This window comes from Leuciscus leuciscus (assembly GCF_965113295.1).
Source record: "Leuciscus leuciscus genome assembly, chromosome: 19".
Taxonomy (NCBI): domain Eukaryota; kingdom Metazoa; phylum Chordata; class Actinopteri; order Cypriniformes; family Leuciscidae; genus Leuciscus; species Leuciscus leuciscus.
In genome coordinates, this window is record NC_138743.1 from 13,245,749 (window position 1) to 13,267,243 (window position 21,495).

The following is a 21,495-nucleotide window of genomic DNA, read 5'->3' on the forward strand; positions in this document are numbered from 1 at the left end:
GCTGATCTAGGGATTTGATTCTGCAGCTGTGCAACACTAAACTGATTATGCATTGCACATTCTATCTATCTATCTATCTATCTATCTATCTATCTATCTATCTATCTATCTATCTATCTATCTATCTATCTATCTATCTATCTATCTATCTATCTATCTATCTATCTATCTATCTATCTATCTATCTCAGTGGTTTTCAACTTGTTGGCCACGGCCCACTAGGGGGCCTCAGTGATCCTCCAGGGGGCCCGCGAGATAACTCAAAATAATTTAAATATAATTAATTAATTTGTATGATTAATACGTAGAATAAAAAATATATATATATAAATTAAATGTATAAAAAATAAATTAAAACAAAGCACCACATCTCTCGAAATTCCGTGATCGTTGCGGAAAAGCCCAAACCGCTTCTCATCGCGCTGTGTGAAATACTGACTGAACGGCGGCTCAAAACATCAAGCGCTTCATGAATTAAGGATACGCAAACTACATCTCTCAGTTGGATAAAGAAAACCAGTGTCACTAATAAAGCTTTGATTGATGATGATTGTAATGAAGGTAAAGACGATTACAGTGACATACACATATCGTATATTAGTCACGCGCGAGTCCGTTATTACTGATGCTGCGCAAACAAACTGTGTATGTGCGCTCTCGGCTCACTGATCACTTTAACATCATATTTCTGCATGAACACAGTTCAATATATTCACGTAGTTGTTAAAATTGCCGAAGAAGCGTGTTTTAGAGAAGTTTGTGAGGATCCGTGTGGTGTTTATGGCTCCAAACATAGACACGATTGCTTGTTCTATCAGAGTTCGTTCATTGATGACATCGAGTTTCCACACATTCAGAATGTTTTTATTTTTCAGTTGTATTTTGTTGTTTAATAATTCAGAATGGATAGCTATATTCAGTCCTTTGGCATCTCCATGTGGTCTTGTTTGGTATTGCAACAAAATAGTCAAGTAAAAAATAATAACATGGAGTTGAAAAGTAATAACACTAGAATACAAATGTTTTTTTTTTGTGTGTTTGTGTGAATAAGAGGGATCCTTAATGCTTAAATGCAGTATTGATTCGGAGTAAAAAATGTTGGGAACATCTATCTATCTATCTATCTATCTATCTATCTATCTATCTATCGGATGTATGTGTATAGGATGTATTATAGCCTATAGTGCTATGAAAAATGGGAAGTTGAGCATGAATTACTAAATGCAGCCTCTGTTAAGTAATTCTTGACACAGTGAGTCAAATGGAAAGAAAAAAAAACCCTTCAGCTGGCTGGCTTGAGCTTGTGTACATTTGGGTGTGTCCGTCTAAAATGAGAAGGCACCGTAGGGAAATAACCCCCAGTAATTCTAGTCCCTCCTTCTTAGCCCAGCTCAGTCTGAAACGCCTACATATTAATAATAAAGGCAGCGTTGAGAGTTTCAAGAGATAGTGGCAATAAAAGAATGACTACGATAGTCTGACATAGTGGGCAAGACGTTAAGGGAGGGTGTGTTTTCTACAGTGCCAAGCAACATCTGTTGTTCTTCCGCAGTTTCCCTGCAATCTTTGGATCCCGTCCGGAAAAAAATATTAAAACTGTACACATATCGCAGTTCATCATGTTTCAGCTTATAAGGAAATTCGTGTTCACCGAGTCGCATTGTTTGGAGGAGGACAACGCGAAAAGTTTCGCGGAGTTGTTTGAGAAGTTGGATGTTAATAAAGATGGGAAAGTGGATGTTTCTGAGCTCAAGACGGGCCTGGCTGCTATGGGCTTCTCTATGGGCAAAGGAGAAGCGCAGGTAATTCCAGTTCACTGGCTCTCTGCATTTCTGTGGTTGACTCACTTTTGTTTTAATAGCTCTGCGTATTGGGTGCAACATAAACCACATAAACCACGTTGACAGGCTGTTTAGCATATTGTTCGCCTGCTAGGGAAATTTACTACTAAGAAAAATCCACCATTTTGTTTGATGTAAAAATGCAAATAAATAAAACATGCTTCTTAGCCGAAACATTATTAGAAAATGCTAATAGTAGTAGTAGTAGTAGTAGTAGTTACAAGAAATGATGCATTTAGTGCCAAGTCTGCCAACCCATATCCTCCTCATCTTCTCCTCTTAACATTTGATACTATTCAGAGATCGGAGTAAATAATATACTCATGCTTTTTACGTTTATTGCACATTGAAGTAGTCACCAAACTTTGACTACAGGGAATAGAAGATAATAGCTTTTTGCCTCAACATCCACCAAATAGGAATTCCTTTCAAATAGGGTTTTCCAGTCACATAGGTTATGCCATTTCCTGTAATTTGCAATGAAATGCACTTAAAGCAAAAGGGTGGGTAAAGACACTCCTATACTGCTCATTTATAACCCACATTCCACTATCCCTTGACATTCCTAACATCTGAGACAGCTGATATAACCCCACCTTGCCTAAGCAAATGAGACTCACTGTATCAAAGTTCCAAGACAGAGCAGTATTCCAGCAAACTCATCAGGTCACTTAAATGGGGTTTATAATAGTTATCCTGTTTTGAGTGATCATTTATTGCTCATATGATTTGTATTCAAATGATCAACTTCTACACACTTAAGTATAACGCAGAAATGTAGGTAACATTTCTGCGTCACACTGAAGTGTGTAGAAGTTTATAATTGCACCTAAATGACAACACTGGGTGGCAGTGTTTGAATATGAAAATGAGGTAAATGTGCAATGTTTTATCTTGTACAAAGTTGAGAAATTATTGTTTCCGATGAATTTATATCTTTAACAGAATCTTTACAATGTGTAAATAATGTTTGTATTGTATATTTTGTTACAGATACAGTACAGAGTTTCTTGTACTCAGTGATTGACATTTTTAGGAACCTCATGTTATGTTTTTCTCTTACAGAAAATTGTTGCCTCTGGAGACACTGATAAGGATGAGGGGCTGGACTTTGTGGAGTTTTCAAAGTATCTGAAGGAACATGAGAAAAAACTCAGATTGACCTTCAAGAGTCTGGATAAAAATGAGGATGGTAAGTTTAAAGTATACTGTATGTTTTTGCTCTCCTTTGAGGACTAATTTTGAAGCACTTTTGGACCATTAGATTAATGTGATCACCTATACCATAATTATATATTGCCATATTGCCTAGCCTTAAAACCACTCTATATTAAGGCATTATAGACTTAACAGTATGACTGTAAAGCTGCTTTGAAACAGTGTGTATTCTGAAGATCTGACTTAGAGTCAAATTGAAAACTTGTCATTGTACATTCTGCTTTTGTTGATCACAAAATAAACATTAATTAACAACATTATTTGCGTATGCAGGTCGCATTGATGCCAAAGAGATTCAGCAGTCACTTAAAGACATTGGCATAAACTTGACAGATCAAGATGCAGAGAAGATCCTCCACAGGTAGGCTACTCTTAAGGCCTATTCTCACCAAAAACTAAATGAAAAAGTGAAACAAAAATTTAGATGAAATGTCAGTTCGCACATAATCAAAATTCATCCAAGACTTAATTTATAGCAATATAGACTAAAAATCACTGGACAATAAAGATTCCTCTCAGTTTAATGCTAAATATTACACACCTGATTTGTGTATTTTATTTTACTTGCTTTAATGTAGTGATAATGTGATAGTGTTAACTTGTTGTGAACAGGCCTTTATGTAAAATGTATGTAAGTCTTTGCAACTGGTTTGTGTTGTCAGTGATTAGGGAACTCCACAATATGCTGGTGTTAAGTCTTTGCTTGTGAAATGCTCATGCTCAGTCTAGTTAGTTCGCTGATAAAAGTACTGCAGAGAAAGACAGAGTTTGATTATCATGCAGGAAAAAAAGATTAGTAATGGTTTGAAAGGGGACAAAAAGTCCCTATATTGCCCTAGTCCCTATATAATTAAAAGACAATAATTTTCATATTATGAAAAAAACATGCAAATATAACAATCTCACAAAAAATAGGCTTTGTTTTTTTTGTGATTAAAAAAAAAGTAGTATATGTTCATATATACGTATGTATGTATGTAATATGGATGTATATGCTGAAATAAGACCTTTCTTATTTCATTGACAATTTCAATTGATTCACCCATTAAGCTCTATGGGAACTTTATCACATAGAACATTGTTCTCCAGACCTACTTGTCTTCTCTCATTTGACCTTTGTTCTCCAGTATTGATGTGGATGGAACTATGTCTCTGGATTGGAATGAATGGAGGGATCATTTTCTCTTCAACCCAGCAGATAACCTTCAGGAAATCATACGCTACTGGAAACACTCCACTGTAAGTTCCACAAAAGAACTCAGATATTGCATATCACATTCATCCATTACCATCTGATTTGATCAGTTATTAGGAAGAACACTAAATGTGACGGCCTGGCTTTGTTTAGTCAAACAGTCACATGTCATTGACTGGTCAGACAGCCTTTCAGTTGTCTAGTCAGGCACACAGCTAGGTAGCCCTTTAATCAGCTTGGCCAGCCATTTATATCCCTCTGTGAGTGGGCAGGATTGGGAAATCATGGGAAAAGTGTTGAGAGCAGGAAGGATAAGGAGTCTCTTATCTGATTAAGTGTCAAATGTTAACAAAAGTCACACTAATACTAATGTTTAAGACAACTCTTGCACACACACGTTTACTATATAAATGAGGACATACCACAGACTTATATTGTTTTTAAATAAAGCTAATTATAATTACTACTGATTAATTAACCTTTTTTTTCCATTAAAAAAATTAAAATAATACAATGTTTCTGGTTATTTCTATCTAAAATACTTAAGTTTTAAGATTTAAAATAAGCGTGTGAATCACACAGATTTTTGAGCAGTGCAGGTTTAGGGAGAGTCGTTACAGCCAATTGCAGCGAAGCTAATTTAAGACTGTCCTGTACTGGGATTATCCCTGGATGTGCTCGTCATCTGACTGCTGGACTGATGGAAGTGCAGTGATGTTGATGCGTGAACCGGTACTGTAACATTGTGAGAAGAGCAGGTGAACCAATAGATCTTTGTTGTAGTTGTTAGCATCTACGGCTGGTATCAAATGAGCTGGCAGCAGAGGTTCAGCATGGCTTTGCTGCAGGAGCACAAGGGGAAATGGCTCATCTTTGATTTTGAGGATGAAGAAGCTATATATGTGATGGATGTAGATATGGTAGGTCCTCTGATCCGCATTATTTCATAGAGGCCAAAGCAGCTTTGGCCCACTGAGCTGTATCCTCCATATTTTGACATAAAGATATGAATGTGAATATATTGTGGTATATTTTGTTTCCAAATAGCTTAATTTCCGATTCAAAATGGCATAGTTTACAAAAAATATATGAAGGTTGTATTAGTCATTTATTCAAAAATGTGTCATTTATTTACTTTACTATTCCAAACCTTTATGATTGTATTTCTTCTGTGGAACGTAAAAGATGATATTTTGAAAGATGTCGGTAACCAAACAGTTTCAGTTCCCATTTACTTTCATTAAATGGACAAAAAATACAATAGAAAGTAAAGGGGAACCACAACTGTTATCTTCAAAATATCTTCCTTTGTTCTGTAGAAAAAAATAAAGTCTTACAAGTTTGGAATGACATAAGGGTGAGTAAATGATGACATAACTTTTATTTTTGGGTGAACTAACCCTTTAATAAAGATAATGTTAGTGTTGCCTTTAATAAAGTCTGTGATGCAGTACTGATAATTACTTACATAACTGATAATTAATTACACTAACTTGGATTAGGAGCTGGGTTGTAATTAAGTACAGGTTGGATGGGATATGTGTTATGAATTAGGTGCAAATTAGATGTGTGAATAGTAGAAATGTAACATTATACAATTCAACCCCCTTCAGTGTAACTTAAGAACTGATAACCCCTTTGAGCTTTATTTTGACACTTGTCTCTTATGAACGATAAATCTTCAGGGAGTCAGTAGCTGTGCAGTGTGAAAGGTTTAAGGTCAGAGTTGGTCCAGTAAAGCGGCCCATGTACATTCTGCTTAACACTGCAGCTTTCACACATAAACTGTTATATTGCATCCCTGATGTCTGCCTATTTTCATATTCTTTGCATATTACTGTAGATTATAGATTACAGTCACAAAACAGTAACATGATATTGTTTTCATATTTCAATCCAACACTATTTTTTAAGTCAGTATAGGATTCAGTATGGTTTGGTTAGTTACTCTGCAGGATAGCTGGTTAGGAACTAACTTTACCTCTATTGTGTGCTAGGTGTTGGATATAGGTGACAGTCTAAGCATTCCAGATGAGTTCACTGAGGAGGAGAAGACCACTGGCGTCTGGTGGAGGCAGCTTGTTTCCGGGGCCGTGGCAGGGGCGATCTCTCGAACAGGAACCGCCCCCCTGGACAGAATGAAAGTCTTCATGCAGGTGCAGTTCAGATTTTCTAAAACCAAATTTGCACTTCAACATAGTTTTCCTTATCAATATTATTTCTAGTAAAAAATATGTACACATCCATAAAACAAGATACTTTTACTTGAGAAATAAAATTCTGAGAGGCAATAAAAAAATAGTTTTTCAGAGAATAGATATTCAATAATCTGGCCATATTGTATGTGAAATGTCAATTACTCAATATTATAACTAGTAGATTATAGAACTGTTTTACTGAATATCAACACAACATGATTATAATGTTTTTGTGACAGGTGTCTTGCACAAGCAGCATGTCAGTGAGAAATTTACTTGAGAAATACAATTCTGTGAGATAATAAAATTAATGATCAACTAATATTTGAATTGGCTGATGAATATCACAATATATTTAATGTAATTAACAATATTTACTTGAAAGGAATATTGAGATTTAATTGGAATAAAAATAAATTGCAGCTAAGTAGTTAAAAAAAATGGCTAAAGCTTAAACTAAAACTAAAATGAAAGCTTTTATTTTTTTTATTTTCAGTTAATTAAAAAATATTATAGTTGTATTAATAAAAAAATACTATAGTATATAAATAATAGTAAAATAACACCAGTCTACTGCTGAATGAATACATTTCATGTAATTAACTTATTATTTAATTGAATGGTGTAACGAGTCATTAAATCTATACTTTTCATAGGTTCATTCCTCGAAAACCAACAAAATCAGTCTGTTGGGCGGATTCAAGAAGATGATTAAAGAAGGGGGCGTGGCCTCTCTGTGGAGGGGTAATGGAGTCAACGTCATAAAAATCGCTCCAGAAACTTCAATCAAGTTCATGGCGTATGAGCAGGTGAGAAAACACCCTCTAAATGAACAAATAATACTCTAGACAGATGCTCAGGGAATATATCTGTTGGTTTAGAGATGGTGTGATTGCCCAATGTCACACTGAGAAACCAAGATTGCCAAGAAACCCACAAACACTGAAAACCACTTCCACTTTTGCATTTTTCTTTGCCACAATCTTTGTTTTTTGTCTTTGTGATATACTTTTTCTTGGTGAAGCTAGAATAAGCAAAATAACTAGCCAATATTGTGCGCGGAAATGTCAGTTCCTCAAAATTAACTTGTAGATTATAGAACTGTTTTACTGTATATCAACACGGCTGTGATTACGATAGTCATATACTCACGTGACATTGCTTAAGTGTCTTACACAAGCAGCGTGTCAGTGAGAGCTATTTTAACAGCAGTCATTCACAAAACCCTGGACTGGTAATCCGGTGAGGAGGACAGACGATAATTGCAATGGAGAAGATCGCTTTTCCTTTACCTAATGAAAAGAGAACCGATTGTTTTAAACCCATCTCAGTTTTGCTTGGATGAGCTTTCACATCAGTTAAATCAGTCTTGCATAATGTGTTTTGTGTTGTGCTTTGACAGTACAAGAGGCTGCTGGCCAGAGATGGTGGGAAAGTCCAGTCACATGAGAGGTTCATTGCTGGATCCCTGGCCGGCGCGACCGCTCAAACGGCCATCTACCCAATGGAGGTGAGAAATGAGACCCATGGAAATGGTTTTTTCTATATGATGTTCTTTGAAGAAAGTGAAGACTTATAAAGATGTCTATATATATATTGTGGCTTCAATATTGACCATTTAAAATGAACTGTGCTCACTGGCAATAATGACACATGGTGCCCACCTTAAGGTAAATGATTATTAATGTTTTAACTCTTTTAAATTGTAGGTATTGAAGACCAGACTTACTCTGAGGAAGACCGGACAGTATTCTGGAATGTTTGACTGCGCTAAGAAGATTATGAAGAAGGAGGGTGTGAAGGCCTTTTATAAAGGCTATGTGCCCAACATCATTGGAATTATTCCGTATGCTGGAATAGATTTAGCAGTGTATGAGGTGAGGACAAACTCTGAAACACTGTGAAATACCTCAAGATCAGTGGTTCCCAATCCTGGTCCTGGAATACCTCCAGGGCCTATTTACACCTGGTCACTTCATGTGTTTTAACTGATCGGATAGCTATCTGATTTATTAAAACTGTTCCATTTACACTTGGCCCCATAAATGTGCCTCCACAAAACTAATATGAATCCGGTCTTCAATTAACATGCTATATGCAAATTTAACGGAGTTCACGCCAACTATTTAAAGGTGCTCTAAGCGATGTTGGGTGAAGTCACTTCTTGTTGACGTTCAAAGTATTGTCAAACAAAACGGAGGCTAGCTCGACCCTCTCTCCTCCTCATCCAGTCCCCTCCCCCTCCCTTCCGTATTTCCTGAAACAGTCATGAACCATTTAGAAAAACTGGATTTACCCACCTGTCCAGCAAAAACAGAGCCACCTGAATTTCGGATTGGAAGCCCTTCTGCCGGCGGAGTTCTCGCCACCTTTTGAACGCTTTTCCGATGTAAATTCGGGACTTTGCGCGTTCCTTCTCCTTTTCCTCCTTCTTTGTTATTTGTTCATCGGAACGTCGTCTCTTTGGTCGTGTGTCGGCCATATCAAAATTCTCATGAATATAAATTTTTAACGTTAGTCGTTGTCGTTGTATAGGATATCTCTCCTCTAGCTAACTTCCCTCTTCATGCTTCTCTCCTCCACTCCCCACACCCCCCTTCATGTGCACGCGCACTAACCTCCCAACCCCCACCCCCACCCCCAAATCATTATTGTCGTTTATTGGCTGGAACACTGTTTGTTATGTTTCGTGGTCCAGGCTGGGCCAGTTTGTTTTTCTTGCCGTTTGTGGAATCTGGGCTGTCTACAGAGATCGCGTTTTTTTACAGTGTGTTCTGGGGACAGGCAGCTAGCGGATAGTGAGGAGATGTTTGCTGTATGTGCCAAAAAATATTTTGGCCTAAAAAACGCGTGACATTGCTTAGAGCAACTTTAATCTCAGGATCAAAGACTGCAGTAGGAGAGAGCAGCATCAGCACTGGTCAGATCATTTTGTCTCATTACTTTTAATGAAGATGATTGTGTGATGAGCGTCTGCGACACCAAACGTTCAGTTTCAAATGTCGGCTTGCTGAAGAGATACTCAGCTACTCATATGAGGCGATGCGTGTTGCAGTAGCCCTGTTACATCTGACTATAACCCATTATATAACCTATGACGAGCTCTCAGGTTTATTTTTGACCATTTTGGGAGGTGTAAAATTTACATATGTGGTTTCAATAACCAGATGCATTTACACTTGTCCAGTTTCGTCTGGAATGTGTCTCACACAACCTCCTTAAGTGGTTTGAGTGAACGAATTTAAATCCGTCTTGAAAGTATTTAGGAGGGCATTTACACCTGGTCATTTCACGATCAGATAGCTATTCAATTAGAGAAAACGTATGACGTGACCAGGGCCGTGTCCGAAATCGCCCCCTATACCCTTAAATAGGGCATTATTTGAGAGCCCAGCCTTTTATAGAGGTATCCGAAACCATAGTGGACGTTATCAAGTGGACTCGTTCAATCCCACAATGCACCGCAAAAACTAGTGTACAACTGATGTATTTACAAATGATTATTAAACTGCAAGCACAAACTGCAAAAGCGGCAGCCCTTTCAGCGCACTCAGTGTCTGAATTCATGCAATCGTTTTCATTCACTCCCTCTCTCTAGTCAACTAAATGAGTGGACTAATGTGTTCAGTGTTAAGGGTTCTCCAGGACCAGGGAACCACTGCTCAAGAGATTATATTGTTAGACTATAAACCCAGTTCCTGAATATGCAGCTATGCAGAATATGTATTTTTAGCTTAAGTGTTACACCTCTAGACATTTTCAAGTTTTTCTGGTTTGTGACCTACTTATAAATGCGGCAGATGTTTGCATTTTTGTGTATTTAGTTCTCATAAATATAGTCGGCTAGGTAAGTCGGCTTTTTTACTTTATCTGAAGTGCACAAATATAATATTTAGACAGGTTTATTGTATTAATAAATGGGTACTAAAAATATAATTGGTACTCTTTCGATGAAAAAAAAAAACTACTGTCAGGATTTACTAAAAGACATACATTTTTGGAATTGTGCTCTCATGCTAATTTGACCTGTTGAGCTGCTAAAACTAGCCTGCTTCGACCTTTAAATACCAATTCCGCAATATGGGACTCGTGTGTCTGTGCTATCTTCTTACTTGATGACATTCATTTTAATGCAAAATATGAATAAATGTATCATTTTATTCGTTCTATTTCTACAGACCCTGAAGAACGCCTGGTTGTCTCGCTATGCTAAAGACACTGCTAACCCAGGAGTGCTGGTTCTTCTCGGTTGTGGGACCATTTCCAGCACATGCGGCCAGTTGGCCAGTTACCCTCTTGCTCTGGTCCGCACACGCATGCAGGCCCAAGGTAAATACTCAGGCCAGAATACACACCTCATCTATGCTTTTGCACTGTGATTTGCCTAACATTTCCTTTTATTCTTCCCAGCTTCAATGGAGGGATCAGAGCAGGTGTCCATGTCCAAGTTAGTGAAGAAGATCATGGAGAACGAGGGCTTTTTCGGGCTGTACCGTGGGATCTTGCCCAACTTCATGAAAGTGATCCCAGCTGTCAGCATCAGCTATGTGGTGTATGAGTATATGAGGTCTGGATTAGGCATCTCGAAATGATGAATTTTCGGATGACAGAGTCTTGCATGTTTTACACGCACAACTTTTAACCACCTCTCTTTAAAAACACCCTCCATGATGGGAAAAAATGTTTTGTTCAGTAACCAAAGTGTTTAAAATATCAACTCTGGAAAAAGCCATGATGGTGTCTTGCCTTGAGGTTGGGGCCCAACCTAATTAATGTTTACACTGAAATATAAATGTACCTATGTGTAGTTAATAAATTTCTGAAATATTCTGATAATAATTTCCATTTATATGCTTTTATCATGTGACCATGTTGTGGTCATGTAATATCTGACCAGAACACTGAAGCCATTGTGAGCCAGTGCACTATAATGCTATACAGTATCAGTCTCTGTTTTACGATAGATAGATAGATAGATAGATAGATAGATAGATAGACAGCCTTTTAGTATAAAGTAATTATACCTTATTATACATAGATAGATAGACAGCCTTTTAGTATAAAGTAATTATACCTTATTATACATAGATAGATAGATAGACAGACAGACAGCCTTTTAGTATAAAGTAATTATACCTTATTATACAGAGTACAATTTTTTAAGTGAATTAGGTTGGGCCGTATTCAAGTCTTTATACACTGCAGTCAGTAATTTTTCTGTATATTCTGTGAAAAATGCAAAATATCCACAGTAAAACAAGGACCAGAGAAACAATCCAAAATGGGAACCCACATAAAAGAGCTAAATGTGCCTTATATCATTCATTGTTCGATTGTGCTGTGTGGATCCCTTTCCATCTCAACTCTACATTGGAAAAATTATTTTAACTTGCCTTTTATCCCCAACGTTTGGTTATTTTTGAAACCCTTGTTTACATTAAAGGTTGTATTTTAATACAATTTGTTGTGTTTTATTGCACATTTGAAGAATTTTTTTTTTTTTTTTGCAAGAAACCATTAATTTAATTAAAAGTGACAGTAAAGAATTTTATGTTAAAATGATAGTTCACCCAAAACTGAAAATTCTGTCCATTTTTTCCTTCTGCTGAACACAAAATAAGATATTTCGAAGAATATGGGCAACCAAAAAGGCTCAGGCCCCACTGACTTCCATAGTATGGGGAAAAAAAATTCAGTAGAAGTTAATGGGGTCCATCAACTGCATGGTTCTCTTACGAGAGTACTCTCGTGTTGCGTAAGCTAGCTTACGCTACGGGAAAAACCCTTTTCTCGAGAATACTGAAGCCCAAAAAAAATTATCCTTAATTTTGCATTAGTTTAAAACGCATTGCTGCATAAGCAGACCTAGGCAGAGCGGCTCGCGCGCCTATTGGTTGCTCAGCAGCAACTGCTGCAACCTATCCAGGACCTGCTCATGACGCAGCACCAATGAGGGCGCGGGCGCCCGTCCGCGTCACGTCACGCCAGAATGGGCGTGGCTACAGGCTATAAAAGCAGGCCCGTGAGGTTGTTCTCTGATTTTTCAACTCTTCAGCGAAGTGGACACTCACCTCGCTGTTCTCCGGAGAAGCTGCGCCGTCGAAGAGCCTTCAGCGGGACGAGCTTCAAGCCGGCCATCTCGCCGCTTCCTCTGCCGTTCCTGCTGCGCTATCCGGCGCCGAATATCCTTTTTCATTACCGCGTGTTACGTTACACACGCTTGCATATAAAAGAGCGAGGCGTTGTTGCAAATGCCTCTTTTCAAAAAGTGCGGCTCCTGCCGAGCCGATCTCAGCGACGGGGACCGCCACATCCTGTGCGTTTCCTGCCTGGGACAGACACACGCGGACCACGCGCTTTCCCTGGGCGGCTGCCCGGAATGTGAAGTGATGTCTATGGCGACCCTGCGGGCTCGCCTAGCATCTTTCAGCGTGAATCCCGCCCCTCCGCTTCTCTCTTCTGGGCCGCGCCGTAAAAAGCGCCGTTCACAGAGAACACCGGAGGCATCTGCCGCGAGCGCTTGCATGCCGGATCTCTCCCCGTGTGCATCGCTCTCTGCATCCCCCACCTCTATCACGGCCGGCCAGCCGCCCGCTGTGGATATCGAGTCGGGGGGAGATGACGCAGAAGGGGACAGCTGCTCTATCCTGGCTTCTGACTGCGAAGGCTGGTCGGGCTCCATTCCGGACCCCGCCCCTTCTCTTCAGGAATCGAGCGGTGTGCGGTCTACGTTCGACGCCGAGCTTCTTCGCCTGCTTACCAAGGCCGTGGAGGACCTCGGCCTCGATTGGTCGCTTCCTGACGAGCCTGCACCCAGCAGGCTGGACGGTTGCTTTCTGCCAGGCCGCCGCTCGACGCCTCACACGAAACCTGCCCCCTTTCTTCCGGAGCTCCACGAGGAGCTCACTAAGAGCTGGAAGGCGCCATTTTCTGCCAGGCTGCGTTCTACTGTCTCTTCGACGCTCTCTCTAGTAGACGGCGCGAAAGACAAGGGCTACCTCTGCATTCCTCCGGTCGAGGAACCGGTAGCCAAGCACCTCTGCCCGCCTTCCGCCGGATGGCAGTCTCATCCTTCACTGCCTTCCAAAGCCTGCAGGACTACTTCGGCTTTGATCGGTCGCGCCTACACCGCCGCCGGTCAAGCCGCGTCCGCACTTCACACGATGGCCGTGCTTCAGGCCGACCTTCTCCGTAAAATGGACGAGGCGGGCCCGAACCCTGAGAATTTTAATGACCTCAGGAGCGCGACCGACTTAGCGCTACGAGCTACTAAGTCCGCTGCTCAGGCCATTGGGAGGAATATGGCGTCTCTCACTGTCACCGAGAGACACTTGTGGTTAACGCTGTCCGACATGAAGGAGTCCGACAGAGCCACTTTCCTCGACGCGCCCGTGGCGCCATCCGGTCTCTTCGGCCCGGCTGTCAAGGGGTTTTCGGAACGGTACTCCGAGGTTCAGAAAACCTCCCAGGCTATGCGGCATTTCTTGCCGAAGCGCTCCAGTTCCGCTATGGGTCGCTCTAAACAGCCGCCCAACCGGAAATCAGCGCCACAGCCTCCCCCGCCGTCAGCCTCACAGCGCCGTCAGCCGAGGGATTCCCAGCGCTCACGCTCTTCCAGCCGCCACAGACCGCCTCCCCCTCGGGGACCCCGGTCCAAGATTGTGCTGAAGGCAGAGCCCTCAAAGTCTTCCTGACCGCGTTAGGAAGACGAAGATGGTCGAGTCCCGCTGCGGCCGGACCGCCATCAAAATCAGCGCGCCTCGCTCTCACAGTTCCCTCAGCAGAGGTGACTGGAGATGTGTATTTCACAGCCAACGAGCCCGTTACACAACACGCTCGCCTGTACCCAAAGGCCGTTTTTACGGCCGCCCAAATAAATCACAGAAAGAGCATTCTGTCTGTTTATCCGGCTCACGCCGATGGTGTTATAAATGTAGGTCATGTGCCCACTCCACAGTGTTCGCGCCTACATACAAACACGGCCGACTCAGTGACTCACACTCATTCACGGCCCATATCCATAAACTCGGCTCACGCCGTGTGTGTTTTGGTAGTGGGAAAGGTGCCCGCTGTACAGCGCTCATCCCTACACACAAACACGGGCTGCTCTGTGATAAGCACTCATTCAGAGCCCCCGTCAATAAACACAAAACGTGTCCCGTGTGTAAATCACCCTCTACCAGACACGAGCTGTGTTATGTGTGTGCGAAGCGCGCGCGCCTCCATGAGCGCGCGCTCTCTCTCAGGCGCTGTGAGATATGTGCCACACACACACACAGCGACAACAGCCCGCGCGTTATTCTCCCTCTAGCTTTCACATAAAGGCATGGAGGGAGCTGCCGGGCGTGTCTGAATGGGTACTGAACACGGTAGAACGAGGTTATTCACTACAGTTCGCTCGCAGACCCCCTCGCTTTCGAGCCAGGGTCGAAACCACGGTGAACAGCGAAGTAGCACACCTACTTCGCGCCGAGATTGCGAAACTGTTAGAGAAACGAGCCGTAGAAGCCGTCCCTCACACACTGAGCGAGGCAGGTTTTTACAGCAGATATTTCCTCGTTCCAAAGAAGGATGGGGGTCTCAGACCCGAGAAGAGAACCCCAGAGAATCTCTTTTCTGGGAACAGACTTAGACTCTGTGTCAATGACAGCGCGGCTGACGTCACAGCGCGCGCTGCAGATTCAGCGCTCAGCTGCAGCTTTCAGGACCGGCAGCATTTTTCCTCTCAAACGTTTTCAGAGGATGCTGGGTCTTATGGCTTCGGCCTCGGCAGTGCTTCAGCTGGGCTTGCTTTTCATGCGCCCGCTGCAGCACTGGCTGAAGACGCGGGTCCCGCTGCGAGCATGGTCCGCTGGCCGCGTTCGCCTCAGGGTAACTCAGAACTGTGTCACAGCACTGAATCCCTGGAAGGCGGCAGACTGGTATCAGTCAGGAGTGGATCTGGGCATGGCTTCGTGACGAAAAGTAATCTCGACAGACGCATCCAACTCAGGTTGGGGCGCCCTCTACGAGGGCAGACCAGTGTTTGGTCTGTGGGCAGCCTCAGAAAGGCGCCTACACATAAACTGTCTGGAGATGAAAGCGGTCGAAAATGCCTTGAGATACTTTCTCCCCTCCTCAAAGACCACAACGTTCTGGTCCGCACGGACAACATGTCAGTGGTGTCATACATCAACCGCCAGGGCGGTCTCAGGTCACGGAGCCTTCACAAGCTGGCGGAACGCCTCCTCTTGTGGGCCCATCACAACCTGCGCTCACTGAGAGCATCACATGTCCCGGGCTCCCAAAATGTGGGCCCAGACATGCTGTCCAGGGACAACGTTCCCCCCGGGGAATGGTCCCTGCACCCTCAGATAGCCCAGTTACTATGGGACATCTTCGGCAGAGCGGATGTCGACCTCTTTGCGTCGACGGAGAACGCGCACTGCCCAGTATTCTTCACGAAACAGAGAGATGCGTTGGCCCACGACTGGCCCAGCCGTCCGCTCTATGTGTTTCCCCCGATCGCGATGTTACCACAGGTAATCAAGCGCATCAGGGAGAGCAAATGCTCTGTGCTCCTCGTGGCGCCACCGCTTTCCGGTGAGGAAAGATCTCCTCTCCCAGGCCAGGGGCGCGGGTGGCGACTTATGGGCCCTGCATGCATGGGCCATCAACGGGTACCCGCTGACCTCCCAGCGGCAGTGTTGAACACAATTACTCAGGCTAGAGCACCCTCTACGAGAAGGCTCTACGCCTCTAAATGGTCAGTGTTTTCCGGCTGGTGCTCGGCCCGAAACTTAGACCCACAGCGCTGTAGCGTTGCAGAGGTTCTCTCCTTTCTGCAAGAGCTTTTGGACGAGGGCAGGTCCCCCTCCACGCTCAAATACCCCTTTTCCACCAAGGCAGAGCTGGTGCTGGTTCGGAGCCAGAGCCTAGTTTCAAATCGGTTCTTTGTTTTTCCACCGCCAAAGCACCAGCTCCGAACCAGTAAAACTGGTTCTTAAGTAGCACCAAATCATTGCAGGGTCTAGAACGGAGCCAAGAAAGAACCGCTTGCGTCAGAGGCTGGGGGCGGGGTTACCGTGGCCAACAAGACTGAAGAGAAACTTGTGACCGCCATTTTTAAATAGCAGCTAGTCGAGCTAATAGCAGCTCGATTATAATATCCGTCTATGTAAGTTACGGCGAGCTGCACGAACGCGTTGGATTCGCCGTGTTTGGATGCCGATTTATTTTCGCAAACCCATGAGCATCCATAGTAACGCAACGTCTATTATTGTTGATGCCTTGTTCGAGATGCATCGGAGCAGCGTGGACCGATCAGAGCTGCGGGAGTGTTTGGAGATCATACGACTCCTTGTGCTTTTTGATCGCTTTCGCAGTGCTTTGATTTCATGTGCTGATCGTTCTGCGAGAAGCCGATGCATCTCGAACAAGTCTGGTGTGTTTGTGTTTGGCGCTGCCGCGCTAGCGTTGCTGGGCAACATGATACGTATGCAGTGACGTAAGATATAGCTCTGTTGTGGCTCTCTGGCCGGTGGAAACGCAAACCGGTTCGTCAGTCGAACCAACTCCGAACTGGCAATAGCTCTAGCTCTGAACCAGCACCCGGTTCTTGTTGGTGGAAAAGGGGAAAAAGTGTATGTGGCGGCCATTGCGGCGTTTACAAAACCTTTGCATGGCCGGTCACTGGGTAGAGATGACCTCATTGTTAGGTTCCTAAGAGGAGCTAGGAGGTTAAATCCTCCTCAGCCCCCTCTGGTTCCAGCCTGGGACCTCTCCTTGGTCCTGGAAGCCATGAAGGGCGAACCCTTTGAACCCCTTCAGTCCGTGGATTTGCGGTATCTTTCACTGAAGACCGCTTTTCTCATGACTCTCGCTTCAGTTAAGCGAGTGGGTGACCTTCACGCGCTCTCTGTGAGTGCTTCGTGCTTGGAGTTTGGGCCTAATGACTCTAAAGTCATCCTTAAACCGAGGCACGGTTATGTCCCCAAAGTGCTTTCCACTCCGTTCAGATCACAGATCATTTCACTGTCAGCTCTTCCGAGATCTGAGGGTGAGGACGATGTGAATTTTCTCTGCCCCGTCAGGGCGCTGAGAATATATGTCGAACGGTCTGATGCTTTCAGGCAGTCAGAGCAGCTCTTCGTTTCGTTCGGTGGCCGCACTAAGGGCTTAGCCACATCGAAACAGAGCCTGTCCAGATGGATAGTTGACGCTATCGCTATGACTTATAGGTCTAAGAACCTTCATTGCCCTCTGGGCATCAGAGCGCACTCCACCAGAGGCATGGCCTCGTCGTGGGCGTGGTCTCGCGGAGTCTCGCTCCATGATATTTGTATGTCGGCGGGCTGGGCCTCTCCGTCTACATTTATCAGGTTTTATAACCTGGAGGTGCCTGCCCTACAGGCTAAACTGTTGTCAGTCTAACATACTAGCTCTGTTCACTCTCGCTGCAGATCGACACAGACTGTGTGTGGTTTGTGTTATACACAGGCTCCAGATCGACAGACCAGGTCTTCCTGTCTGTGATCGTTTTTCACCTGTCCTTCGGGTTCAGGTGGCTGACAGGCAGTGTTATCTTTCTTAGTTCAGCCCACGTATGTACCTGGCTGCTCTATTGTACTAAGCACCCATTCCCACACTCTGGAATGGTTATCTCTCCCTGGGCCCAACCCTCATCGGCCCAGATATTACCACTTACGTTTGTCCCCGGGCACATGCCCTTGGGAACGTAACGTGCATGTGGACCTTCTCTAGCACGCACGGCATTTACATTGGGTTCCCGTAGCGTAAGCTAGCTTACGCAACACGAGAGTACTCTCGTAAGAGAACGCTCTCGGTTACTAACGTAACCTCGGTTCTCTCTAGATGAGGGAACGAGTGTTGCGTAACCCTGCCGTGCTTGTGCTACTTCTGGTTCGCTTCAGATTGAAAAACCAGAGAACAACTTCACGGGCCTGCTTTTATAGCCTGTAGCCACGGCCATTCTGGCGGGACGTGACGCGGACGGGCGCCCGCGCCCTCATTGGTGCTGCGTCACGAGCAGGTCCTGGATAGGTTGCAGCAGTTGCTGCTGAGCAACCAATAGGAGCGCGAGCCGCTCTGCCTAGGTCTGCTTATGCAGCAATGCGTTTTAAACTAATGCAAAATTAAGGATAATTTTTTTTGGGCTTCAGTATTCTCGAGAAAAGGGTTTTTCCCGTAGCGTAAGCTAGCTTACGCAACACTCGTTCCCTCATCTAGAGAGAACCGAGGTTACGTTAGTAACCGAGAGCGTTACCGACAGTCTTCAGCAGAAGAAAGAAATAATTCATACAGGTTTTGAACAATGAGGGTGAGTAAATGATGAATTTTTCAGTTTTGGGTGAACTATCCCTTTAATAATTCTGTTAGTCTTTTTATTACAGTTTAGTCTTTTCCTACACACTGAAGACTTGAGTAATCGCTATTGAAAATTCAGCTTTGCCATCAAAGGAGTAAATTAAATGTTAAAATATATTAAAATATGATATAGTACTGTTTTTAATCAAATAAATGCACCCTTTACGAGCAGAAACAAAAAATAATTTTTCAAGAAAAAGAATCCATAAATAAATGCATCCCAACTCCAAACTATTGAGCTACCTTGTAGTGGAATAGCTCACGTTCTTTTGAATTATGTCGGACTCGGAGTAATGTAAACTTGACAACGTGATACGGTCAAAATGAAAAGCTACCCCTTGTAACTCCATGTAACAAATGATAAAAGGATTAAAGACTTGAGAATGGTTAACTGAAGTGGCTTACACAACTCTGACGCAAAAGATGGCCTTCTCAGTGCGTTTGGATTCACTCAGACTTCCTGAGCGGCACGCTGTTATGAATAATTCAAGTACATTATACTGGACACTGAACAGGACAGAGGAATTCTTCCTGATAAAAGCTTTCAATTACACCCTCATTACCGATGTGGCTAATATGCATGATGTATTAAGCATGTCATAGGTTTTAATGTAGAATAGCTGTATTGTGACATCTGCTGGTACAAAGACGTATTGTTGAGACTAATGTATTGAGAAAAGTTCTTTTATATATAAAATAAAATAGAGGTTATGATAAAATAGAGGTTTTTGAATATATATATATATATATATATATATATATATATTTTTATAAATATTCTTTTAGGTTTTTGCCAATAATAAATAACTGAAGTAAGTATTTTAAGAAATATGGGCAAAAAAATTACACTGAGAGACGTGTATGATTCCCTTTTTATTAAATCGTCCCTTTTTGTTTTGAGAGTTTCCTCCACACACTTTTCCCTGAAATACACATGCATTTTACTCTCTTTAACAACCCTCACTCAATGTACATTAATTTACAAAGGGAAATTTAAAATCAAATTTGCATTGCTACCAATATTTTAAACTGATAGTCCAAAATTACAAACCTCTGAGAAGTATTTGATTGTCATAGAACAGTGAGTGCAAGTTGAACTTAAATGAACCATAGCTCTCCTTTGTCTCAGGAGTTCATCGTAACGCGCCCATGCGTTGTGCTTTGAATCTGGACTCTCATAAACAAACATAATATACAGAACAAACAAAATGGCACCAGTTCAGTTGACATATACAGCAGAAACCCCAGGACTTCTTGCACGGTTGTGGAATACTGAAATACTGCACAGCGTAAAGCTATGTGGTTCATGCAAGAGCAATAGGCTTTCTTTCAAACCCACATACATTTAAGAACAGTAAAGCTATGCACATGTTGTGTAGAGTTATGACCAGTCTCACAATCTACAATTTGCTAAATTGTCTGCAGTGTCTAACACAATAATAATTTAACTCAGTAGTGTTGACTTATCTTTAGATGTTTCACTTTAGTATTTATCTCATAGGAACCAATTTACAGACATTGCAAATCTATCACGGAGGGAGAAAAAAAAGCGAATAGTAGAATAGAAAAGTAAATAAAAACAAAACAAAACAAAATGCATAACAAAACAAAAACATTAAAACAAAAATCCAAAATGGTCCATCAAGAAGAGCTGATACAGCAAATATAAATATAAAAAACTCTTTTTTTTTTTTTGGACCAAAACCAAAAGGTAATGAAAAAAAACTATCAATAATCTCCATTACGAGAATGAATATAAAAAAGAGAAAAGATTAAATAAAAACTGTGTAAAAATAAAAATAAAAAAAGGATGGAAAATGAAAAATAAAAATAAAAAGGGAAAAAAGTACATTTAAAGTTCATTAAAAGCAACATACTAAAACTTTGGCAATAACACAGAACAAACAAACGTATAATTTCAAGACTACAGTAGCAGGCTGATTGAAAGATTATTGCACCATCGATCTTCAGCTCGTCCCGGGGGTGACTTTCATTTACAGTGTAGCAGGTCTCGCTGGTCGCACAGTAGTATTATAATTGCACATTAATTATGTTGCTGGTTCAATATAAACCTTAACACCAAACATAAACCCATAAGATATTACTTTGGTTAAAGACATGGATTGCCAATCCATATGTCTATAATACTAATCTACTCAAATGCAACTTTGAGAGCTTTTTGGTGGTTCTTATGTAGCAAATAAAACTGACTAATAGATCTACACACAATCCAGGATATCTAATGCATTTTATGGTGAAATAATATGACACTGATTCACTCAGAGACAGGGAGAGACAGCAGCACTCAGTCTGGAGGACACCTGTAGTCTGTCACTCCCCTGTGCCGGCCATGAGGCAGTCATCACTTTGTGTTGATCCTGAGCATGAGGGGTCACGAAATTCCAACCAAGAGAGGAGGCGTATTTAAGGGAGGCTCCCGAGACCTCACCTGAACAAAGAGTGACAGGAAGAGTCATTATAATGTTGTATAAGAAACTTGGAATCACTCATAATGGCATTAAAGGACAAACCAAAAGGAATGTTCTTTATTGAGATTATGCACAAACAAAAACTGGTTCTGTAGTTTCCCTCCAATCCAAGAGAGGGAAGCATACTATGTGATGACAACTTTATTGTCAGATCTGACCAGAACACAAAAATGAGCTCACTGACATGA

At 42.3% G+C, this 21,495-nt stretch overlaps 2 protein-coding genes across 8 annotated transcripts in view; one reads left to right on the plus strand and one right to left on the minus strand.

The window, feature by feature from the left end:
- The first annotated feature begins 1,387 nt into the window (after positions 1-1,387).
- On the plus strand, positions 1,388-11,912 carry slc25a24 (solute carrier family 25 member 24). The gene is made up of 10 exons (XM_082147365.1): positions 1,388-1,802; positions 2,907-3,033; positions 3,333-3,420; positions 4,187-4,298; positions 6,252-6,410; positions 7,109-7,261; positions 7,855-7,962; positions 8,162-8,329; positions 10,631-10,781; positions 10,863-11,912. The coding sequence occupies exons 1-10, from the start codon at positions 1,620-1,622 to the stop codon at positions 11,042-11,044; spliced, it is 1,431 nt and encodes a 476-aa protein (XP_082003491.1). The 5' UTR covers positions 1,388-1,619; the 3' UTR covers positions 11,045-11,912.
- A 7,766-nt stretch (positions 11,913-19,678) lies between these two features.
- pde4dip (phosphodiesterase 4D interacting protein) overlaps positions 19,679-21,495 on the minus strand; it is a 66,415-nt gene continuing 64,598 nt past the window's right edge. For all 7 annotated transcript variants that reach the window (XM_082148683.1, XM_082148684.1, XM_082148679.1 and 4 more), the window contains one exon: positions 19,679-21,267. In XM_082148683.1, the coding sequence (XP_082004809.1) occupies positions 21,098-21,267 (170 nt within the window). In that variant the 3' untranslated portion in view covers positions 19,679-21,097. The remainder of the gene's footprint in view (positions 21,268-21,495) is intronic.